We start from the raw sequence: 19,515 nt of genomic DNA on the forward strand, positions 1-19,515 counted from the left end.
ACAATTTCAAAGTAAATTAGGAAAAGATAACAGATTGTATACAAAATAACAATTTGTGAATGTAATAACAAAGTCATGGTAATGACCATTCGGATAATGACTGATAAAATATTTTTCTTGGAACAAATTTTATGTTCACATACATTCAGCACTACAAATATTCGTACCCTTTATGCATATCAAAGAATTTTGTCTTAATTAAATTGTGCTTAATTATAGGTTTGACGTTTCGAAATCGATTTTCCATTACAAATATATACATGCGTTTATTCATGCATATACATATAATGAAACATTTATTTAGAAACATCAAACTTGTCATTTAATTTAGACAAATTTTTCAATAGATAAAAAGATATGGAATTTCAATGACAAAGACAGAATCATTTTAGTTTAGTTGGAACTTCCTTTCTATTTAACCTTTTCTTAATTTTTCGTTAACTTTTCTCATTATCTTACAAATGACGAGATTAAAAACATTGTGCTTATTAAAATGTCAGTATATTTTGAAAATGGCAATTCCTCCACTCGTCATATTTATTTCTTACGCGTGTTAATTAAGTAACGTTGACATCTTACAATATTTATACGCTGTTATAACATTATTTTATATTGTTATTAAATCTCCTGCTTTGCCTCATGTTACCCTGATACCGTCAACTTCACGTCGACGTAAAATACAACTTAATAAATTTTTAAACGTCATAACAATCGTTTATATAAAAATTGTATATTTTTTACAAGTTTCAAGTAATTTGTATACTTTGTACACCTTTTTGTCTCGCATTGAGCTCGCGTCGATCAAGTTATGGAAGCATCACATAATAACAAGAATCTTGGTCCCAGAAATCGTGCAGAAAGTGCATACTATTATAACCATGTAAGATGATTATAAACATATAATTGAGTTACAAGTACATGTTATACAAAAACACCAACAGTTGCAAAAATGTTGATATCGACTATATGTTATTATTCGAATGTATATTGTAATTGGAACGCTTTTTAAAATTACTTTAGTGTCGAATAGTAACAATCAGTAATGTCTATTGCAAAAACAGGGTATACATGGAATATGCATGATTCTTGATACGTATGATACTTCATAATACTGTACTACCTTATAAAGATGCAATTCATGTATAATACAAATTCTAATTACGATAATTTTTAAAAACAAGAAACACATTGAAATATAAATACAATTTAATTACAACAAGTAAACGCTTTCATCAAAACATCAAAAACATGTTTTTAAACAGGGGCCAGTCTTTTCAGAGAATGGAAGGAGATACTAAATCGAACTTTTCGACTAGTTGAAGAACAGATCTATTCGGGATGAGCGTAATGTTATAGGTACAATACCGATCGACAGCTGATTCGTCTATGCGATAAAGGTTGAGTACAGTATATTAGAATTGTTCTTCTACTTTACGATATTAACCTCTTGAGGGATACTGATACACATGTGTGCATTTCCTTTTATATCAAAATGACCATTACAATCACAATAATTTTTAGAATTGAAAAGTATAACCATATTAAAGTGAAATAGTATATTTGTATGGTAATACTTTATCGACCAGTAGCGAAGGGATATGTACTTAAATTCAATAGTGTTTTGTATTTTAATACCATTAGTATTATTCAATATTTCTTTTAATCATTAGAGTCGTTTTATGATTAATATTTACATAATAGTTCATAATTCTTATAATGATGGGAGCATAAAATATTATCACAATAATAGATAACAAAGTATTGATTGTCCTTGCAAAATTCCCATTAATAGGCTACTGGTCAGTAAAGTGTCAAAATTGATTTATAGATACAAAAATCGCTTTACTCTCTGTGTATTCAACTAGCCCACTATTCGTCCCTCAAGAGGCTAAATTTCCAATGTCGATTGCAACGTCTGCCTTTCTACAGTTTCGCCTTCCTCTGCCTTCTTCCAAACTTTTGCCTTCCTCGAAACTTTCCGAACCAATTTCGAAGGGTAAGACGACAACAACGTCTATCTCAATTCAAGCTGTATCCACAGCTTACGACTCGTTCATTAGTATTACATATTCGAGAACATTGTCGACAAACAACCTCAAGGTGACCGATCTTTCATTCTCATCGATTCTGTTCTTTATCATCGAAAAATGTCCACTGATCCAATTTCTTTGAACCACTCTCCTTGACTTCCTGTTTCGAATCCGAATCATCGGATCCCTTCGACTCGTTGGGCTTGTACTCGGACACATAAATTACTTGTTTGCCCTCGGCGTTTCCCTTTTTATTCGACTTGGCGATGTCTGTTCTTCTCGGCGGGACCGGTGGCTTTTTATTCGAAGCAGTCTTTCCATTCGACGTCGTTTTGATTTCACTTTGTACCGATATCTTCTCCTTAGCACGTGTCGCGGTTACCATTTCGCTGTTGTCCTTTTCCTGAGCTTTATCCTTGTCGGCCGAGAGCTTGATCTCTGTGATGTAAGTCATCTTCTGCGGCGTGTTGGTCAGAGCTGATCGACCGTCGAAGTCCTGCGGATTGTAGTCCATCGATTCACCCACCAATCCGCTGTCCTCACTGTTTTCACCACTCGAGACACTGATATTGTTTATGTTGCGACGGTCCTCGCGGTCGAACAAATTTTTGCTGTTTACAGTCACACCGGAACCGAATTCGTACTCGTCCTCATCCTCGTCGTTCTCCCTGTCCATTCTTTGACTAGTGGGAACCTCGATGACTCGCCTTGATTTGCCATCGATCGACGATGTCTCGGTTGCGTTTTCCCTGTGTTTAAGCGGGGACCCGTGCGTGTGGGGGCTCGAGTTCGCTTCTTCGTCGTCCTGCATCGTGATCGAGTCGGAACCGTTACCCTCAGCCGAATTGGAGGAGTAGTCTTGCAAGGGTATCGGCGTAGACGAACGTTTCGAAGAGAAGGCCTTCTTCTTGCACGTCTCGTGACGGTTGCAGTTGTCCCCGCACGCGTGGCATCCTCTTTTTATATTAATCTTCGTCATTGGCTCCTCCTCGATGGGTTTCTTGCCGTCCAACGAAGTATCCTCCTTCCAGTTCTTGAAACGGAACAGATCCTGCTTGGAGGACTCTGAGATGCTCGCTGGTTTCTCAGAGTACATCTCGAAGCGCTTCAGAGCCTTACCAAAATCCTTGCTCGGCCTTCTCTCGTCCTCGTCGGAGGAATGTTCGTCCACGATGACGCTGTCGTCGTTGAAGTCTTCAGGCAGTGACGTTTCTTGCTTGAACTTCAACTCCACCTCTTCGATCGTGGGACTTTTAACAACCTCGCCATCGTTGACGATTCTCGCCAACGAGTTGTCTTCGTCAGGATTGAACATACGCTCGGTGCGAATGAACTCCTCCGTGAGCCTCATGCTAAGGGGAAGGTTGTAGAACTCGACAGGTTCGTCATCTTTTGGATCTTCGTCTCCCGACTCGGACGTATCGCGTTTTAACTTAATTTCTATCGCCGACGTGGATCGTTCCAGAGGATCGTTGCTCTTCTTACCAGTTCTAGGTTTCTTCGACCTGTCCTCTGAATCCTGCGTCTTGCGCCAGACTACGTCCTCTAAATTTCCCCACTCGTTCGACTTCTTTAGCAGTCGTCTGTCGAAGGTGTCCATTTGGTCGAGTTTAGTCAAGTCCTCGGTAGACTCGTTGATATCCTCCGGAGGAAGCGGTGCCTTACGCTTTTTCGTGCCTGTGTCCGTCATGTCCAGGCTCTGAGCTCTTTCCAGAGTGGCAGATGTTCGACATTCGTACTTGGACAGATCACCCAGGCTTGCTGCCTTTCTATAAACATCATCCTCATCGTCCTCGTCGTTGTTCGTCTCTGGTACAGGTGTTCGATGAATGGTAATATCAGCAGAATTTAATTCTATGGTCGTGAAACTGTTCTGTATCTCGCTGTCTGTGTCAGACTCCGAATGCCTTCCATCTATTATCAAAGTCTCCATCTTCGGTTCGTCGAAGTCCGTCTTACAATCGGTTTTCTCCACATTTTCGCGCACCTTGTTCACGTAATCTGTTAACGACTCTGAATAATCGGTGATGCTGTTGATCTCGTCCTCCTTCTTCGAGTCGTAAGCTTTTAGGGATAAATCCTTTTTGGAAGGCGAAGCACTTTCTGTCTCGTTCCCTTTCGGAGGTGGCGGAGCTTTCCTTTTATTCTTTTGTACATTCTTCTGGTCCTCCGTTTCCACAGACTCGACGTTCTTCTGCACGTTTAGCAGTTCCGAACTGTTCTTTCGGTTCCTACGCGCGGCCATGGCTGCATTGTGCACCTCTGTGGGCACCTCCGAGGGCATACGAAACGATCCATCCGTGTTTTTTCCACCTTTATCTAATGTATCGACGCTACGCGCTGGAGGAACGTCGTTTTTTATTTTAGGTGGATTTACCTGTGAAGTCTGTTGACGCTGAGCTTCTTCCTTCCTGTCGATCAAAGTAGCCTTGGCCATGTTCGACAGATGCTTCTCCGTGTCCATCTTCTTGGAGTTTCTTCTCTCGAGGTTCGTGTTGTGCTCGTTCTGATTCTCGATACGATGAACCGTGCCGTCGAGAGCTGGCAGAACCTTGATACCGAATTTCTGATGGTTGCCTTTCGATTCTTCGTGGCGTTTCTCGAACGTTTGGTTGCTTGGAGTAGACATGCAGGATTTCAGGGTGGAATTCATCGTGGAGTAATTGGAGCTGATGGATTCGTTCGGATCGACTATGAAGAGCCTTTTCGCGACGATCTTGGATTGCGAGAGCTCCGGGATCGATTGGCTTCGGTAGAGAGGGTGGCAGATCCTCGCTGCGCTCGGACCGACGCTTTTCTTCAACAGTGTGGTCGGTTTCGATCCACTTCCTCCGCTTTCTACCTCCAGTTTCACGTCGTATGGCGAGGCATAGCTTAGAATCGTTAGGGCGTCCTCGTACACCATGTTTCGGAAGCTTATTTTCACGCTGGCCACGCGATCACCTGTAAGCAAATGTAATGGGACAGTTAACACGCTGGAAAACGATGAAGGAGATTGAAGCGTTATAAAGTGTTGAGATTAGAGAATTTTTAGGTAACAGAAGTATGTAGTAGAACCTTTGTGATGTGAACAAGTGGTTGGGATTCAATTTTAAGTCATATTAGGTTGTCCCAAAAGTTTCTTCCATTTTATTAATAAGTAATACATACATAATATTGTATGTCTAATGTTATATTATTGAATTGCGTACGATTCATTTTGCTCCATTACTGTTACAACATTAACATCGAAGAAATTAGGTTGTCTATTTATATAAACACTGCCACACAAAATAACTTAGTGCAAGTCGCGGAAGAAACTTTTGGGGCAATGTAATAGAAACATTTCACAAATTCTTCTCTATAACAGAAATATCCCAAGAAACACTTAATAAATTGGGCTCCTAATGTGATTTCCCGTCCTAACACTTCATTTACCGGGAGCCTATTTATAGGCTTTTTAATTGCAGTACTTAGTTATCCGAATTTATTTACTGTGTTGATGGCTGTCTACGAACAATGTTCAGTGTTTGGTAGCAGACTTGGTTTTCCTATGTACCTAGTAACAGTATGAAGGAATTATTGTCAGTCTAGATTGGCATATGCTACTGTAGAAAATTCTTTTTTGAATTAAAGTCTGCCTCTAAATAGCCCGGTAAATAAACTGTTAAGAAGGGTGTCTTCAGAAATGTTTTATAAAGAAACTATGGGATGGATTGTTTTCAAACTTTTACTATGTTTTATTGAACATTTGGACAAACGAAAGGCAGTCTCAAAATGTCATTAACATGGTGTTACTCGATTTAATAGTACTGAACAAACATAAACCCCAGCGTTTGGTTGATAATTTTGAGAAAATTTTCTTAAACTAGGTACTTATGATTCCATTGTAGGATTCTTTGATATCTCCAAAAACTGGAAAATGGCGGATTATTGAAAAAAAAAAATACTGAATTTTACGAAACAGATGTTATCTATTTATTGAAAAAAAATATAAAAAGATCAATTGAAAAAAGAAACAACTACCATGCTAAGGACACAAAGGCTAATTTTTAATTCTGAATCATTATAAATAGATATTAAATAGATATCATCTTGTAAAAGGAGATATGTAAATACTAGTATGTTTATGCATAATACCTACAGCATTATAATAAAAAATATAGGGGTTTATGTAAAAGAAGTTCACATAACGGATGTTCACATAACGGAGGTTCTACTATATCACATGTTATCAAATATTAAATAAATAGAAATCTCGGTAATAATCTCATTCATAATCTCGTTTATAATTCTGAAATAAATTAATATATCCTTGTGCATTATAAACAACAAAAATTACGCTAGAACTGTTGTTAGATGAATAAATACCGACCGGGATGTATTCGTCCAGATTCAGATGCAGGCCCACGGTGTAAAAGATCTTTGACAAAGATCCCCTCTCTCATGTTGCCGCAAATATTGAATCCCAATCCTGTGAAATCTCGACTCTTCAAGCTGACTACGTTAACCTTTGTGGCTTTCGGCTGCACAAAAGAAATCACTCTCTATACAAATGAATTTTACAGGATGTCTATATACATGGTGCACGAGAAGTTCATAGACACGCATTTTTTTCATAGAACTAGAAGCTCAACTTTATAAAGTTTCATAAAAAAAACTTTTATAAAGTTATATTTCTCCTAATAATTAGAAAAATGAAAAAGAGTCACATTTAATAAGTTTGAAAACTATGATCAAGGAGAGCCTATGAACTTTTTGTCTACCATGTATAGTTACGTCACTACAAATATCTTTTTGTGTTTATGTAACGATAATGATTTGTTTCTGCATTCTTAACTGAATATTTTTGCAAATTTTTAGATTCTAATGTGGACAAATAACGTAGGATCAGTCTGTAGATTCTTTAGAGGCAAAAGCACACTTTTGAATAGATTATACTGAAACATAATTTTGAAAATGGAATAATTATTATTACAGTCGCATCTAAAGAATGTATACATTGACTCGACGTTGCCCTAAATTAATTTGAATAGACAGTGAAGCAATACAAAATCATCTTTTATTACTGTTTCGGTAACAGTTCTCCCTTAGGGCAACTGTCTATAAGTAATTTGGTGAAGGAATTTCGAGGAGTTAAAAACACTTTAATGCTTGGAATTAACATTAGTGATAGGGTTTTTCATTAAGGAAAGTGAGATATTTAAAGAAAAATAGATCTGGATGGGATTCGTGAATTTTGATGTTGCAAATGCAAGTATTAAGTGTAGAAATTAATTGTGTTCCTTTCTATGATAAACTTATAAATATTATACCACTTATGATCTTCCTCCAGTCATACAAGAGAGCACATACTGCCGTAAAAACAATTGTGGAATCAATCAAACTTTTAAACTAGAGTTACAAATAATTAAATGTGAAGATAGAAAAGTAATTTCTATACGTAATAATTGACACGTATACTTTCAAGCTGCTAGAAAAACGATAAAAGAAACGTATTGGTTACTAGACTTCGTGTACGAAGACAAATTGCAATGTCCATCGAGTTGATGGACTATTTTTGTGTAAACTACAGGCGTGAATGATTGAATGTAAAGGCACATTAATTTCTACACCTAATACTACCAACAAACGGTAGTTGTATAATTTCCAATGTAAAACAAAGTTACAGTCTTTCAGAAATTTTCACGAGTATTAGTCAGTCAATCAACGTGTTGATGCGCGTTTTCATTTATTCGAATCACTAGCTGCCTAAAGGCTAAGGCTTTGAGATTCGGCTCATACACCGTGGACTTCCTCTTCGCCAAGATACATAAAGCCACACATCAAATATGGCCACATTAACTGTACGCGTATCCGAATTTGGCCATGTACGATACCTTGTATGTTCAGAATATTGAAGTGAAATGTACATTTTATGCTCGTATCGGTTTTATGTGCAGGAACAGTTCTGCATTATTCGTCTATTATAAAATAACACTTTTCTAGTTTCTTCAGATTTTTTTTTTGTGAAGCATTATAGAGCGCCGGACAAAGTGGTAGTTGAGCAAAACGATATTTTTGTTAGGTATAAGGTAGCCTTCTAACAATATAGCTTTACAATGGAATAGCTTCACAATAAAATAGTTTTATAATAAAATAACTTTTGTCTTACACACCACGATTAATTATATGTTCAAATATCATTGACTAGTTCATAATTTTTATAAAATATTGCCACTGGATACAGAATTACATTAATATCGTTTTCCAGTAGAATGTTTCGATATCCATATTATAAGAAGTGATAGAATGTAAATTAAGCCACAAAATAACAGTTCATCTATACAATAAAAAAGTCATTAAATTAATGACCTTTTTATGGTAAAAACCACATTCATTTCGAAATACTCCCAAATGTCTATGTAATAAGTTTACCAAAGTTAACATTATTCTGGAGTCAATTATTATAGTTTGTATATCACACGATCATTTACAGTCATGATATAAAAACTATATCAATTAATTTAATTCTAACGAATTTTCTGTTGGAAGCTTACTTTTGTTATCATAGATAACCTTATTAAATAAAGATTTGCATTTATTTTAAAGCAAATATGGTCGTATGTGTCATGTTATGAATTTTGATAAGCATGTGTTTTCTAAAATAGAAGTTGTCTTTGGAATAGGACTATCGTAATGATTTGATTTTTTATATATACACCTAGTCTACTCCACTGCAGAATATAATTTTTGATATTTGAAAATTAGCTACGTGTTTTCTAAAATAATATTTATCTTTCAAAGGTCTAACAGGTTGCCAATATAAGTGATCTGATTTTTTAAATACAGTCTAATCCACTGCAAATTATCATTTGTCTCAGAATTCGATTTAAAAAACTTTTCATTGTTAATGAAACAATCAATATTGTTCCCTTAACATCGACCCAGGCTAAGTTGAATTTCTTCTCGCCAGCACGCATTAAATTTCTTTACTTTATCTATCAGTAGACACGCGTCCAAACAAATTATAATTGGTTCACCTAACAGCAGGTGGTTAGCTTTGGTCGCTGCTTTAATCTTGTTCTTCCATGCAGTTCTTTTACTGTAAAACACGTTTGTTTATAAAAATCTGTTGCAACCTGTTTGACGTCCGTGTAGCAACTTCTGTGAACTTACATGCAATAGGTTCACTTACGTGAACTAACATGGCAACGCTTTCGCATTTCATTGAAGGCAATTCCCGTAGAGAAGTTTTCTTTTCACTATGCATTCGTGAATTCTAATGGAGTTATGTGAATTCCACATAAGTCAGCAGCTTCTACCGATTTGTGTGTCAATATTTGTGCTGGAACATTTGCTTCGTCGCAACCATGTGACTGTGATAAACTTTACTATGTTCTAATCTTTTTAATCTAATCAGCATTTCATTTATTTCGTTAATATTGCAGTACAGCTGTCTACGGTAACTTCATATGTACGTGTGTGTATTTATACTCGTAAGAGTTCTTTTTTAAACAGTCTAACTGAATTAATGTTTACATTTTCGGTGGATTCAATTCATTGGAATCCGCTGCTTAAATGATTCACAATGTGCTTATTATTAACGTAATATGCAATATATAAAAGGTATCTCCTGGTATATTTCCTTCTGACGATTGTGTAACCATGAAAGAAATTAGTGTTGTCACTTTGTCCTACACTGTAGTTTGATAATGAAATGGAAAGGTAAAGAAATTACGGTAATGGTAGCTTTGGAATTACGCAGGATGATACAGGAAGTAGATTAATTTTTGTAATGAGATAGTCTTGTATTAAGGTGGCCTTATAATGATTTAGCTTTATAATAAAGTAGCTTTGGAATTCCAGAGCATTCTAATAAAGTAGCTTTGGCTAAATTCCATGGTTTTGAAATTCCATGACTTTGAAATCATACAGCTTTGAAGTTTCACAGTTTTGAAATTCCATAGCTTTGAAGTTCCATAGCTGTGAAATCCCACAGTTTTGAAATCCCACTGTTTTGAAATCCAACAGCTTTGGCATTCCACAGTTTTGAAATCCTACAGCTTTCAAATTCCACAACTTTTGAATTCTATAAAAATGTCTGAAATTCCCCTACTAATTTTAAAATTTCAAATCGATGTAAAAAAGCTACTGCGCCGTAGCTTCAGAAACAAATAATGAAATAAAGAGACCAAACTAAGGAAGCTCTGAGCTGATATGGAAAAGGAAAGCTACAGTAATGTTTAGCTTAGGGATTACGTAGAAAGGGGAAGCTACGATAGCTTGAGACCTGCATCGAACAAAAATTAATAAGAAAGCACTTACTCCAAGACAAGAATCATCGAGTGTTTTTCTTTTATCATTGCGGTTAGTTGATCCCAGGCCCAAGGACGTCCAAGAAGTAGACCATCGTACAGAATCTTTACCTGGAGTATCTCTGGGTGCCACAGATACCAGGCCTTCTCGGCTTCGATTAGTAGACGTTGCTGAGACATCCTTAAAGCAAGGATTGTCGAAGGCATAAGCTTCTTCAACGATTTCTGGGTCTGTCACTAGGACCAAGTGTTTACCTGAAATTTTTCATTCAATATTTTTATTATTATCACCAATTAAAAATTGGATGCGGGATATTTCTAGCTCGTATTATGAAATATAAACGCTAAAACCATTTAGAAGATGCTTTGCAAATTTTTATATCTCGTATACGTAACATTTTGGAATAATAATCGCATTAACGTGTCGATATAATTTGTATAATTATGTATACATTTTAATGTGCATTAATGTCGATGTACGATTGCAGATTAATTTGTTCTAATTGAAAATTGTTTTTTTTTTTTTACAAATTTATAGATTGATATTCGTCATAACAGATTCATTCCAAGTTTATAACTGTTTGTATTTGATGCATATATATTGTTGTAAGTCAGCGTTTTAGAAGCTAGTAAAGTTTGCAGAGATTTATGTATTATATTCATTCAGTTAAGAACAGAGTGATTCTTGAAAAAAATAATCTAGAGATGGTACGATACATTTTTAATCATACATACTAACAAAAACAATTTCGCAATTAAAATCAAGTTCATAAACACATAATGGAGACTCGACTCAAGATGATAAAGGCCTTTATCATGGTTTTGATTGACACATCATGATTAATACTGATTGGAAACGTATGAAATGCCACGTTTATTTCTTTTTTTTTGTAGCTGAAATTGATGCTTCGTTGTAGCAGATAATATAACTCGTATTTTTATTTCCCAAAATTTCCGAAGGCTGTAAATTTATAATATTTTATATTTCATTTTAAAATAAGATTCTTGCTCAAATTTAAATAAAAATGTTATTAATTTAATTAATTTTCACACGCCAATTACTTTTGTGTTTTAATTTGGTCATTAGTCTTTTTTTTTTACACCACACTTTCGAACTTGAATTTTACTTGTCTTATTGTATGCATTGAATTTTAATAATTTCTTGTAAATAAAAATGTTGGAATTTGTAGGAGTAAAAAGAAATTAAGCATTATTTAATTCTCGCAATGCTGTAGGGAAAAGTTAACGCAAGCAAAGCCTTAAAATAAAAATAATTGTTAGAACATTGATTATAGGGACAGTATATCATTGACGATAAATTAACAACGGCCTCGGTGTTCAGAAAAACTGAATAATATTTGAGTTACTCTTAATGCCAAAAATACTAGCATTTTCTTCTGCAGTAATTCGACAATCTAATAACAAGAAAAACTGCGCCCTAAATTAACATATTCTTATAAAATTGTAACGTATAATACACCACTTTTTTTTAAGCATTTATTTCTATACATATTAAAATTAGCAATACTAAAATATGATAATCGACGTAACATGTTAATTGGCATGACCAACAACATTTTTGCCGATTACACGCTCTCGAAATCGTTTTGGTTCGTTAATGCTAGTCTTGAAGCATTTGAATCCCGGCTCGTGCTCATTTATGGTCATTTTTTACGTGCTGACGAGCCTTAATAAGCGCCATGAAAGTTCCCGGCGAGAAGAAAACAGAGATGTGTTTTTCTCACGAATACTATTAAAATATTCTTGCACGAATCGTACGACTTGTAAAAGTTGTATCGTTCAAGCAAGTACGTTATTCGATATGAATAAAAAAAAAAACGGATTACATAGGTAATTAAATCATAGAAAGTTGTAAGGACCTCGCGAAAACTAATTTCGAGACACATTGGTTTCCTTATTATGTAGTTTATGTCTTCATAAACGGTGACATCATCGGGCAGATTTATACTTATTTAGTATGTTTAGCAAGGTATCTTGACAAGGCGTGTATGCGCGCGCAGACACCTACCAAGGATTATACATTCCATTCTGGCGCTTCCAAAGTGCAATTTTCTATCGTGTATCACTCGCGATGACTCGAGAATGTTCAGCTGTTGATTTAATTTCTAGAAGCAATTTTCTTAAAGTAACAAAGTACCAGCCACGTGTTATCGTATCGTAAAGCAGAAGAATAAAAAATGTCTGCTTACGGTTAACTATTTCGGACTAACAAAACTTCTATGATAAGACCATCGATAAATACCAATAATTAAATATCAATTGTAAAGTAAATTTTCATGATCATAGATTTTCACCTGAATCTATTCTACCAAACTTCAAATATCTTAATGGCGATACGGTTATTGCAAACCGATTATTTCCAGATTGTACAACATACTACTATAAAGTTCGAATTGATACACACTGATAACAGGATTAAAACGTAGGTCAAAAATGTAGATAATGGGTATCTGACTTCGGAGTTGAGCATATCTGCAAATGATTAAAGTTTGTTTCTATCAGAACACCTTTATTTATTAATTTCCACTAAATTGCATTGTAATCCACCCCGATCATCTTCTTACAATTTTTCTTCAGAACATGGACGTTTAATTAAAAGTTACGTGATAACAGTTTCGCATCGTTTCGAAACAATAGTAGCTAAACGGTTTAGTCGTCAATGATAAGAATACTACGCGGCTGGAAGACTGAATGTTTAATGCAAAATTTACAATCAGCCTTCGAACGACAAGTGATAACTTTTGTCTCTGCCCCTTCCAAGAATTCTGCTTAAGAGTTTCAGTATCTTTATAGTTTCACTTCCTTATCTTTCCGTCTATTATTTATTATCTATCGTCTGTCCCGTAGGACAATAATTTATGGCTAACTAATAACGAGTGCGGATGCGTGTGGGACAACGTTTCGAGCGTTGCACAATTTTTTTTTTTTAACGTATTTACAGAAAAAGTACAAGCTATTATTAACAAGTAACACGAGTTCGCTATCGGATTAATTACTCCTGCACGGAATGCCCTTAATCGTAATAGGATCCTTATTGCTCGAGTCTTGAATATCTCAAGATTCATTTAACCGGAGTAAGGTAACTCGATACGCTGAGCAACATCGTTTTCAATAGGTATAATTACACGATGTTATTACACGTTCCGAGAGTGTTGTAAGCTGTAGGGGCTCGAGGGGAGAAAACTAATCAGAAATCGCGAAAAGCTTTGAGAATTCTATTTTTAGACATAGTGAAGAGGAATTAACAGTTACGGCTGGAAGGAAATTAACTAAGGCATCGTTTGAAGCGATTAATGAAATTCAAGTAGATTTTGTTTAACAATTGAGGAAGGAGAAGGGGGAAGTTTTCTACCCTTCCCATCTATTATCAGTCCCTGCATTCAGAACTTCGTTGTATATTTATTCCCTTTCTTTTTCCTTTGCGAATAATATTGTTCTTTGAATGTCTAGTTTAAATTTCAGAATCATTGGTCTTCCAGCAGTGAAATCTAGTCAGATAATTATTATTACTGTTTATTCTAATAAATGCAAGTCTAACATACAGAATATATTCTTCACTGCTATTATATAATATGTACAATGTAATATAACATTATATATATTGTAAAAGTTTTTAACGAAAACTGAACGAGGCCAGGGGACTCGAATCAGGTCTTCCATATTAGCAGCCAATCCTTTTTTCTACTGGGCCATCTCCGTATCTTACTGATCATCTTTTTTATTTCACTTCTTATTGCGATACTAGATTTATAATTTCATTTATACTCATTAAACGCAAGTCTAACGAACAGAATATTCTACCCTCTTTTTCTTATTCTATAACATTGCATTTTTTCATATCTAGTTTAAATTTTATAATTATTCTTTCCCTTAGTAAAGTCTCAAGGGCTGATTGGAGGAAACTAATCTAATGACTAGATTGCGGATATTTATGCATTTATGACAAACAGAAATATACAAAAATATACATGGATATATTGAACAAATACATAAATATATAAAATACACATTACAACATTTAGACATCTAAACAGAATTAAATTCAAGTTTCCTTTCGTCATTCATATGTATACAGATATGAATTACAAATAAAGATACGAAGATGTGAATTATGCATAAATATTCGCAATCGATGATTTATATTAATTACTTATGATTTTATAATGCAGTACGATTCTATGTCGACTAATTTTTCATTCTTAAATCGGACGTTTCAACAGATGCAGACTATTTCATAGGAGTCTATTTTATCATTGATGATCTACTGCTTAGTATTCGTTGTAAGGCGGTCGATACCAAGAAGAAATTAACTTCTAAACGATGAAATCCGATGGTGGGTTGATACCAGATTGCCACGATACTCCATATTAAGAATGTGTCTGATTCAAATGGATTTTTCCACTGCGAAGTGTTATTGCCAACTGGAACGTTGATTTCCGTTATGTTTTAATGCAGAAGGAAAAGCATTATCTGTTATGAACATCCAGAAAATCGATGATTTAAGTAACATTACTAGTATTAGCAGGTAATCTCCATCGGTTTTAATATTCAGAGATTTATGCTGCACGCATATTTGTAGAGTTGTTTGCTAACATTGACATTAAACTTAGAAAAAGCAGTTCTCCCTTCTTTCGTACACAAGAAGCATGCATATTAATTAGTGTAGTAAATCTTCAGCTACAAAAAGATTCTAATGGTTTGTGATAAACAATTACAGTTTTCGAGGAATTTTTATAATTTCAGTAAAATTTTACAGGTTTTACAATATCGAAACAAATTTTTTTAATCAAATAACAAGGATAGTTAAATATTTAGATAATTTAATATTTCGTATAAAATTTATAATAAATAACAATTTAATAAACATAATTAATTTGAATCATGGATTTAATTAACATTTTCGTATTTTAGTTTTATTTTACGTTGAATAACATGAATTTAACATTTCGTATAATAAATAATAAATTACAATTCAATGAATATAATTAATTTCAACTAGGAACTGATGTCCCGTGTAAATCAGATAATTTCAACTGAAATATTTGTATCGTTTTACAGCCTGTGTAAACATTTAGTCTTCCCATGCAATTCTGACATACTTTTCAGACTATACGCAACTACGTAACAGTTTCGAATAATTACCGATTACAAAAGTCTAGATTACAACAAATGAAAGGAAACAACTCCAAAACTTGTTGTACCTGGCAGTTTCTATTTTTAAATGAACGTTTTCCTTTTAGGTGTAGAAATTAAGTCTGTGCCTATACATTAAATCGTTCGTAACTTTGGTTCAAGTAAAAATATTTATTTACGCGTTACGAATTTATATACGTGTAAGGCTCAACCTGATGGTCATTATAACTTATCTATGCATATAAAGTTCAGTATCTCGCAAATTTTGCCTATTATTGTTCTTCTAACAAATTACAATTATACTCTACAATTTTCACACGCAGAAACTATTGTTCTATTATTTTCTTTTCATTCATTATTCCATTTTGTTACATTAAAGTATCAACATAGTAACGAATCACACAGGTTTGTTTGAAATTCGCTTTTACAACGATATACAGTGGGTGTAGAATGTATTCGTACACCGATCGATTTCTCCCAAAAATTTGTGTGAAATTGTAGTTTCTTAATTTCTTTTTTTATAATCAATGATATTTTACATATTCTCGGAAATGTCTAAGATATATATAGTCCAAACAACATTTACTAGTTAATATAATTTGTGAAATTAACAAAGGAATGCGAAAAGCGGGTAAAAGTATAAAAGCAATAAGTATTTGTACGATTCTTATGACGAACCATTTACAGTAGAGTTTGTAACGTAAACACATTAGTTTATTGCTCCGTACGAATTAGAAAACATCAAATTTCCAGTAAAATACTTTTAAAAAAGGCTCTAATAGAGGAATGGAAGAAGATCCTACTTTGAATAACTAATAATTTAGTTAATTTAACGCTTAGAAGAGTTGCAATAATTATAAAATCAAAAGGAAATCCTACGAAGGAAGTATTATATACTTATAAATTAATGTAAGTTTCTCTTTTTTTGAATGAACTTTTAAAAATTAAACAGTTGTGGGAATACTTATTGCTTCAACATTTCTATCGATTAATTATTTTTTTTTCTTGTTAACTTCGCAACTTACATAAATAGCTATTCTTTTTTTGTAATGTATCTATTCTAGAGATTTCCGAGAATATGTAGGATGTCATTGTTTATAAAAAATAAGTTAATAAAATACAATTTTACATAGTTTTTTTGGAAATTGATCAGTGTACGAATACTTTCTACACCCGATGTATGCTCCCTTGGAATGTGACCGAGGGAAGATTAAAAGTTGTATAGTTTTTCTCTATAAATAAATAGCAAGTTTACCTTGGAAAGGCACAGAATTAACATCCACGCCTAATAATTTGAAACCATCACCGTAAAGCGGCATCGTGTGTGCATATTCGGCGTTCCACATACGTCGCATTCCACTTCGACACGGCGATGATAAGAGATATCATCTTGAATGTGATCTAAGCGACGGAACGCATTTCACGTAGGGAACATTTCGTGTTGTGGGTCGTAAACATCATTCCACGAATAGCGATTCCAATGTACCGAGCAAAAGACTTTCATGTACCATCGTGTCTCTCGAGTGGCACTCCAAGGTCTGCCTTTTGCGTGTGGATATAGGCATCAATTGCGACGCAATAGCGAAAAAGATTGTGCGAGACGATAAGGAGTGCTGTACCTTTTGTGCGCTAATTCGCGTCCCATATAGAGCTTCTCTGATTTCTAGTTTACCCGAATATAATAAGTCTACAGCTCGACCAAAACGTTCCCCGATTTTTTTCCCCGTCGCATTCTCAACGGTGCGTGCCATTTTGAATTACAGGATGTTTCACGGTACAAGATCATAATTTATCGAGACAGGCGAATTCCTTGCATAATTACTGGCTTCGCAGCGGTGTGTGCGATATCCGATCCATCGACTAGAAATTGTACAGTTATTTATTATTCTGCGCCGGAGATATTTTTCTCTCTTTTTTTTATCATCTTACGCTCAGGAGAAGTTACAAAGAAGTCACGCGTAACGATGAATTCCAATTTATTGCGCAAGAAATGCCATCAAGTTTGCGTACATTATACATGTACACGCCTCCTCGGGAATCCCAAGAGCCGATACTTGAATCACCGCGAATCGTTTGCCCTTCGACGCTGGAATGTCCATTTATCGTTCGAAAAGAGCGAATTGTCGCGCAACGATTCGCGTTAACTCGAAGTCGGTAAAGGCAACTAGGGCGCGCTCGAGTAAACAGGCTCGCGAATGTAAACCACAGATTGATCTGTCATCGAGAGCTCCGACCGCCAGTTTGCCGGCGGCAGCTGAAACTTTTCGATATACCTTTTCGGAAAAAAAAAAGAAAAAGGAAAACGTAAACGCGGAGAACTCACCCTTGTGTTTACGCCACTGTCTGTAAACGAGCGCGGCAACGACGAGCAGGAGAATCGTCGTGAGGAAAGTACCGATCACAGCCCCTGCCACGCTTCCTGCCCCGAAACAGGTATCCCGTGGCTCGTCCTCCATTGCTCCTTCTCAAACACTCCTTCGATGCATGTCCAACTCGGCTTGCACGTAGCCCGTTTTCCTCTCGGTGAAATTTCTCGCGCTGAACGAGACGGAGAGACCAGAATCCCGGCACTGTTCACCACGGCTCCATACGACGTGCATAAGGAAACATTATTTTCACTTTGCGAGTCGTTGCCCTTTATCGAAGAATCACCACCGTGATTGGAGACACCGTCCTACTGCCGTGACACCGTGCACGATACTGAGAGAAAGAGAAAGAGAAAGAGATGGAGAGAGAGAAACGGACCCATGGATCGAGTAAAACAGGTAGCTGCGCAACAGGTGCTTCTGCCTATGAGGTGGGGATTCCACTTCTACACAATTTACAGCGGGCCGGGGGCAGGAGTGGTACGGGCATGCGACGACCAGAGTGGGGAAACGTGGCATTCCTTCGCCGTTTCAGAGCTGACCGTATTTCTCGTACCCTAGCCTAGAAGCACCGCGTGAATGCAAACCGTAGGCGTGCGAGGAAACGATTCGCGTGTCTCGCGAATTCTCGTGTCTTCGCCTTTTTTTTTTCTTTTAGAAAAGCACCGAGGTTACATACAGCCAGTGCTTGAACGCTATTTCGAAGTGCATCTTGTTTGACTTCGACTTTGGCAGATGTTAGGCGCAGGAATTAATTCTTGAATATTTAGACTCAATCATCTGTTCTTTATTATTCTTTTTTTTTTGTCATTCTAGATTCACTCGACATTTTGTTGCGTAAACCAGTGTAGGTCAAATTTGTTCTGTAGGCAACTTGCAAGGCATTTACTTTGATATTTCAGGTTGACAGTGCTGCCAATCGTCATTAGTATTATTATTGGTTATCAGAGACATTATATTAGGTTGTTCCAAAAGTTTCTTTCGCTTTATTAATAAGTAATACATGCACAATAGTTTATGTTTTATGTTACATTATTGAATTGTGCACGATTCATTTTGCTCCATTACTATTACAACATGAATATCTATGAAATTAGATTGTCTATTTACATAAACACGACCACATACAATAATTGAGTGCAACTCGCGAAAGAAACTTTCGGAACAACCTAATATATATAATTAAAACGTATACGTCATCTTGTGAGAAAACTGAAATTATTTGGTAATATGTATTTGCATGTGATCTGAAAGTTACACAGATCCATAGAGGACTAAAGTATCAATTTTCCAATAATTTGTCTCACCTGATGGCTCATCTGACGGATTACAATTTTTCTTATTATTCTTCTTGTAAAAGATTACAAGTTTAACTATTAATTATAATAACTGTAGAAGAACAATAAGCAAAATATTATATTGCATGGCAGTCTCTATCAAGTTGAGACTTATGTTATGTGTAGAGATGTATATAGATTTGTGTAGATCCATTGTGATAGAGATCAACAAAACAAAAAAAAAGTGGAAAGAAAAGTCAAGTCTTTAGGAATCCAAATTAAAATTATAATTTTCAGCTTCACATATATTTTTTATTTCATGAATGATCTTATATTATTTGGTTCTCATTTGTATTTTATTTTTATTTTATGTTGAAATCGTGGAAATAGGTGTAGTTCGACCAAGAAATAT

The 19,515-nt window shown here is 35.3% G+C and overlaps 1 protein-coding gene across 1 annotated transcript; it reads right to left on the reverse strand.

Annotated features, from left to right (window-relative positions):
* Positions 1-334: 334 nt before the first annotated feature.
* On the reverse strand, positions 335-19,120 carry LOC128887969 (uncharacterized). The gene is made up of 4 exons (XM_054144502.1): positions 17,784-19,120; positions 10,317-10,561; positions 6,385-6,535; positions 335-4,973 (listed from the first exon to the last, which is right to left on the reverse strand). Exons 1-4 carry the CDS (start codon positions 17,914-17,916, stop codon positions 2,119-2,121), a joined length of 3,384 nt encoding a protein of 1,127 aa, XP_054000477.1. The 5' UTR covers positions 17,917-19,120; the 3' UTR covers positions 335-2,118.
* Between the last annotated feature and the right edge of the window lie 395 nt (positions 19,121-19,515).

This window comes from Hylaeus anthracinus, unplaced genomic scaffold (assembly GCF_026225885.1).
Source record: "Hylaeus anthracinus isolate JK02 unplaced genomic scaffold, UHH_iyHylAnth1.0_haploid 11989, whole genome shotgun sequence".
Taxonomy (NCBI): domain Eukaryota; kingdom Metazoa; phylum Arthropoda; class Insecta; order Hymenoptera; family Colletidae; genus Hylaeus; species Hylaeus anthracinus.

Excerpts from the sequence above, each read along its gene's own strand:
- LOC128887969 (XM_054144502.1), bottom strand. The coding sequence starts at position 17,916 with ATGGAGGACGAGCCACGGGATACCTGTTTCGGGGCAGGAAGCGTGGCA. Across the intron at positions 6,536-10,316 it reads TCGATGATTCTTGTCTTGGA|CCGAAAGCCACAAAGGTTAA; the intron begins GTAAGTGCTTTC and ends TCTTTTGTGCAG. Across the intron at positions 4,974-6,384 it reads ATCTGGACGAATACATCCCG|GTGATCGCGTGGCCAGCGTG; the intron begins GTCGGTATTTAT and ends ATTTGCTTACAG.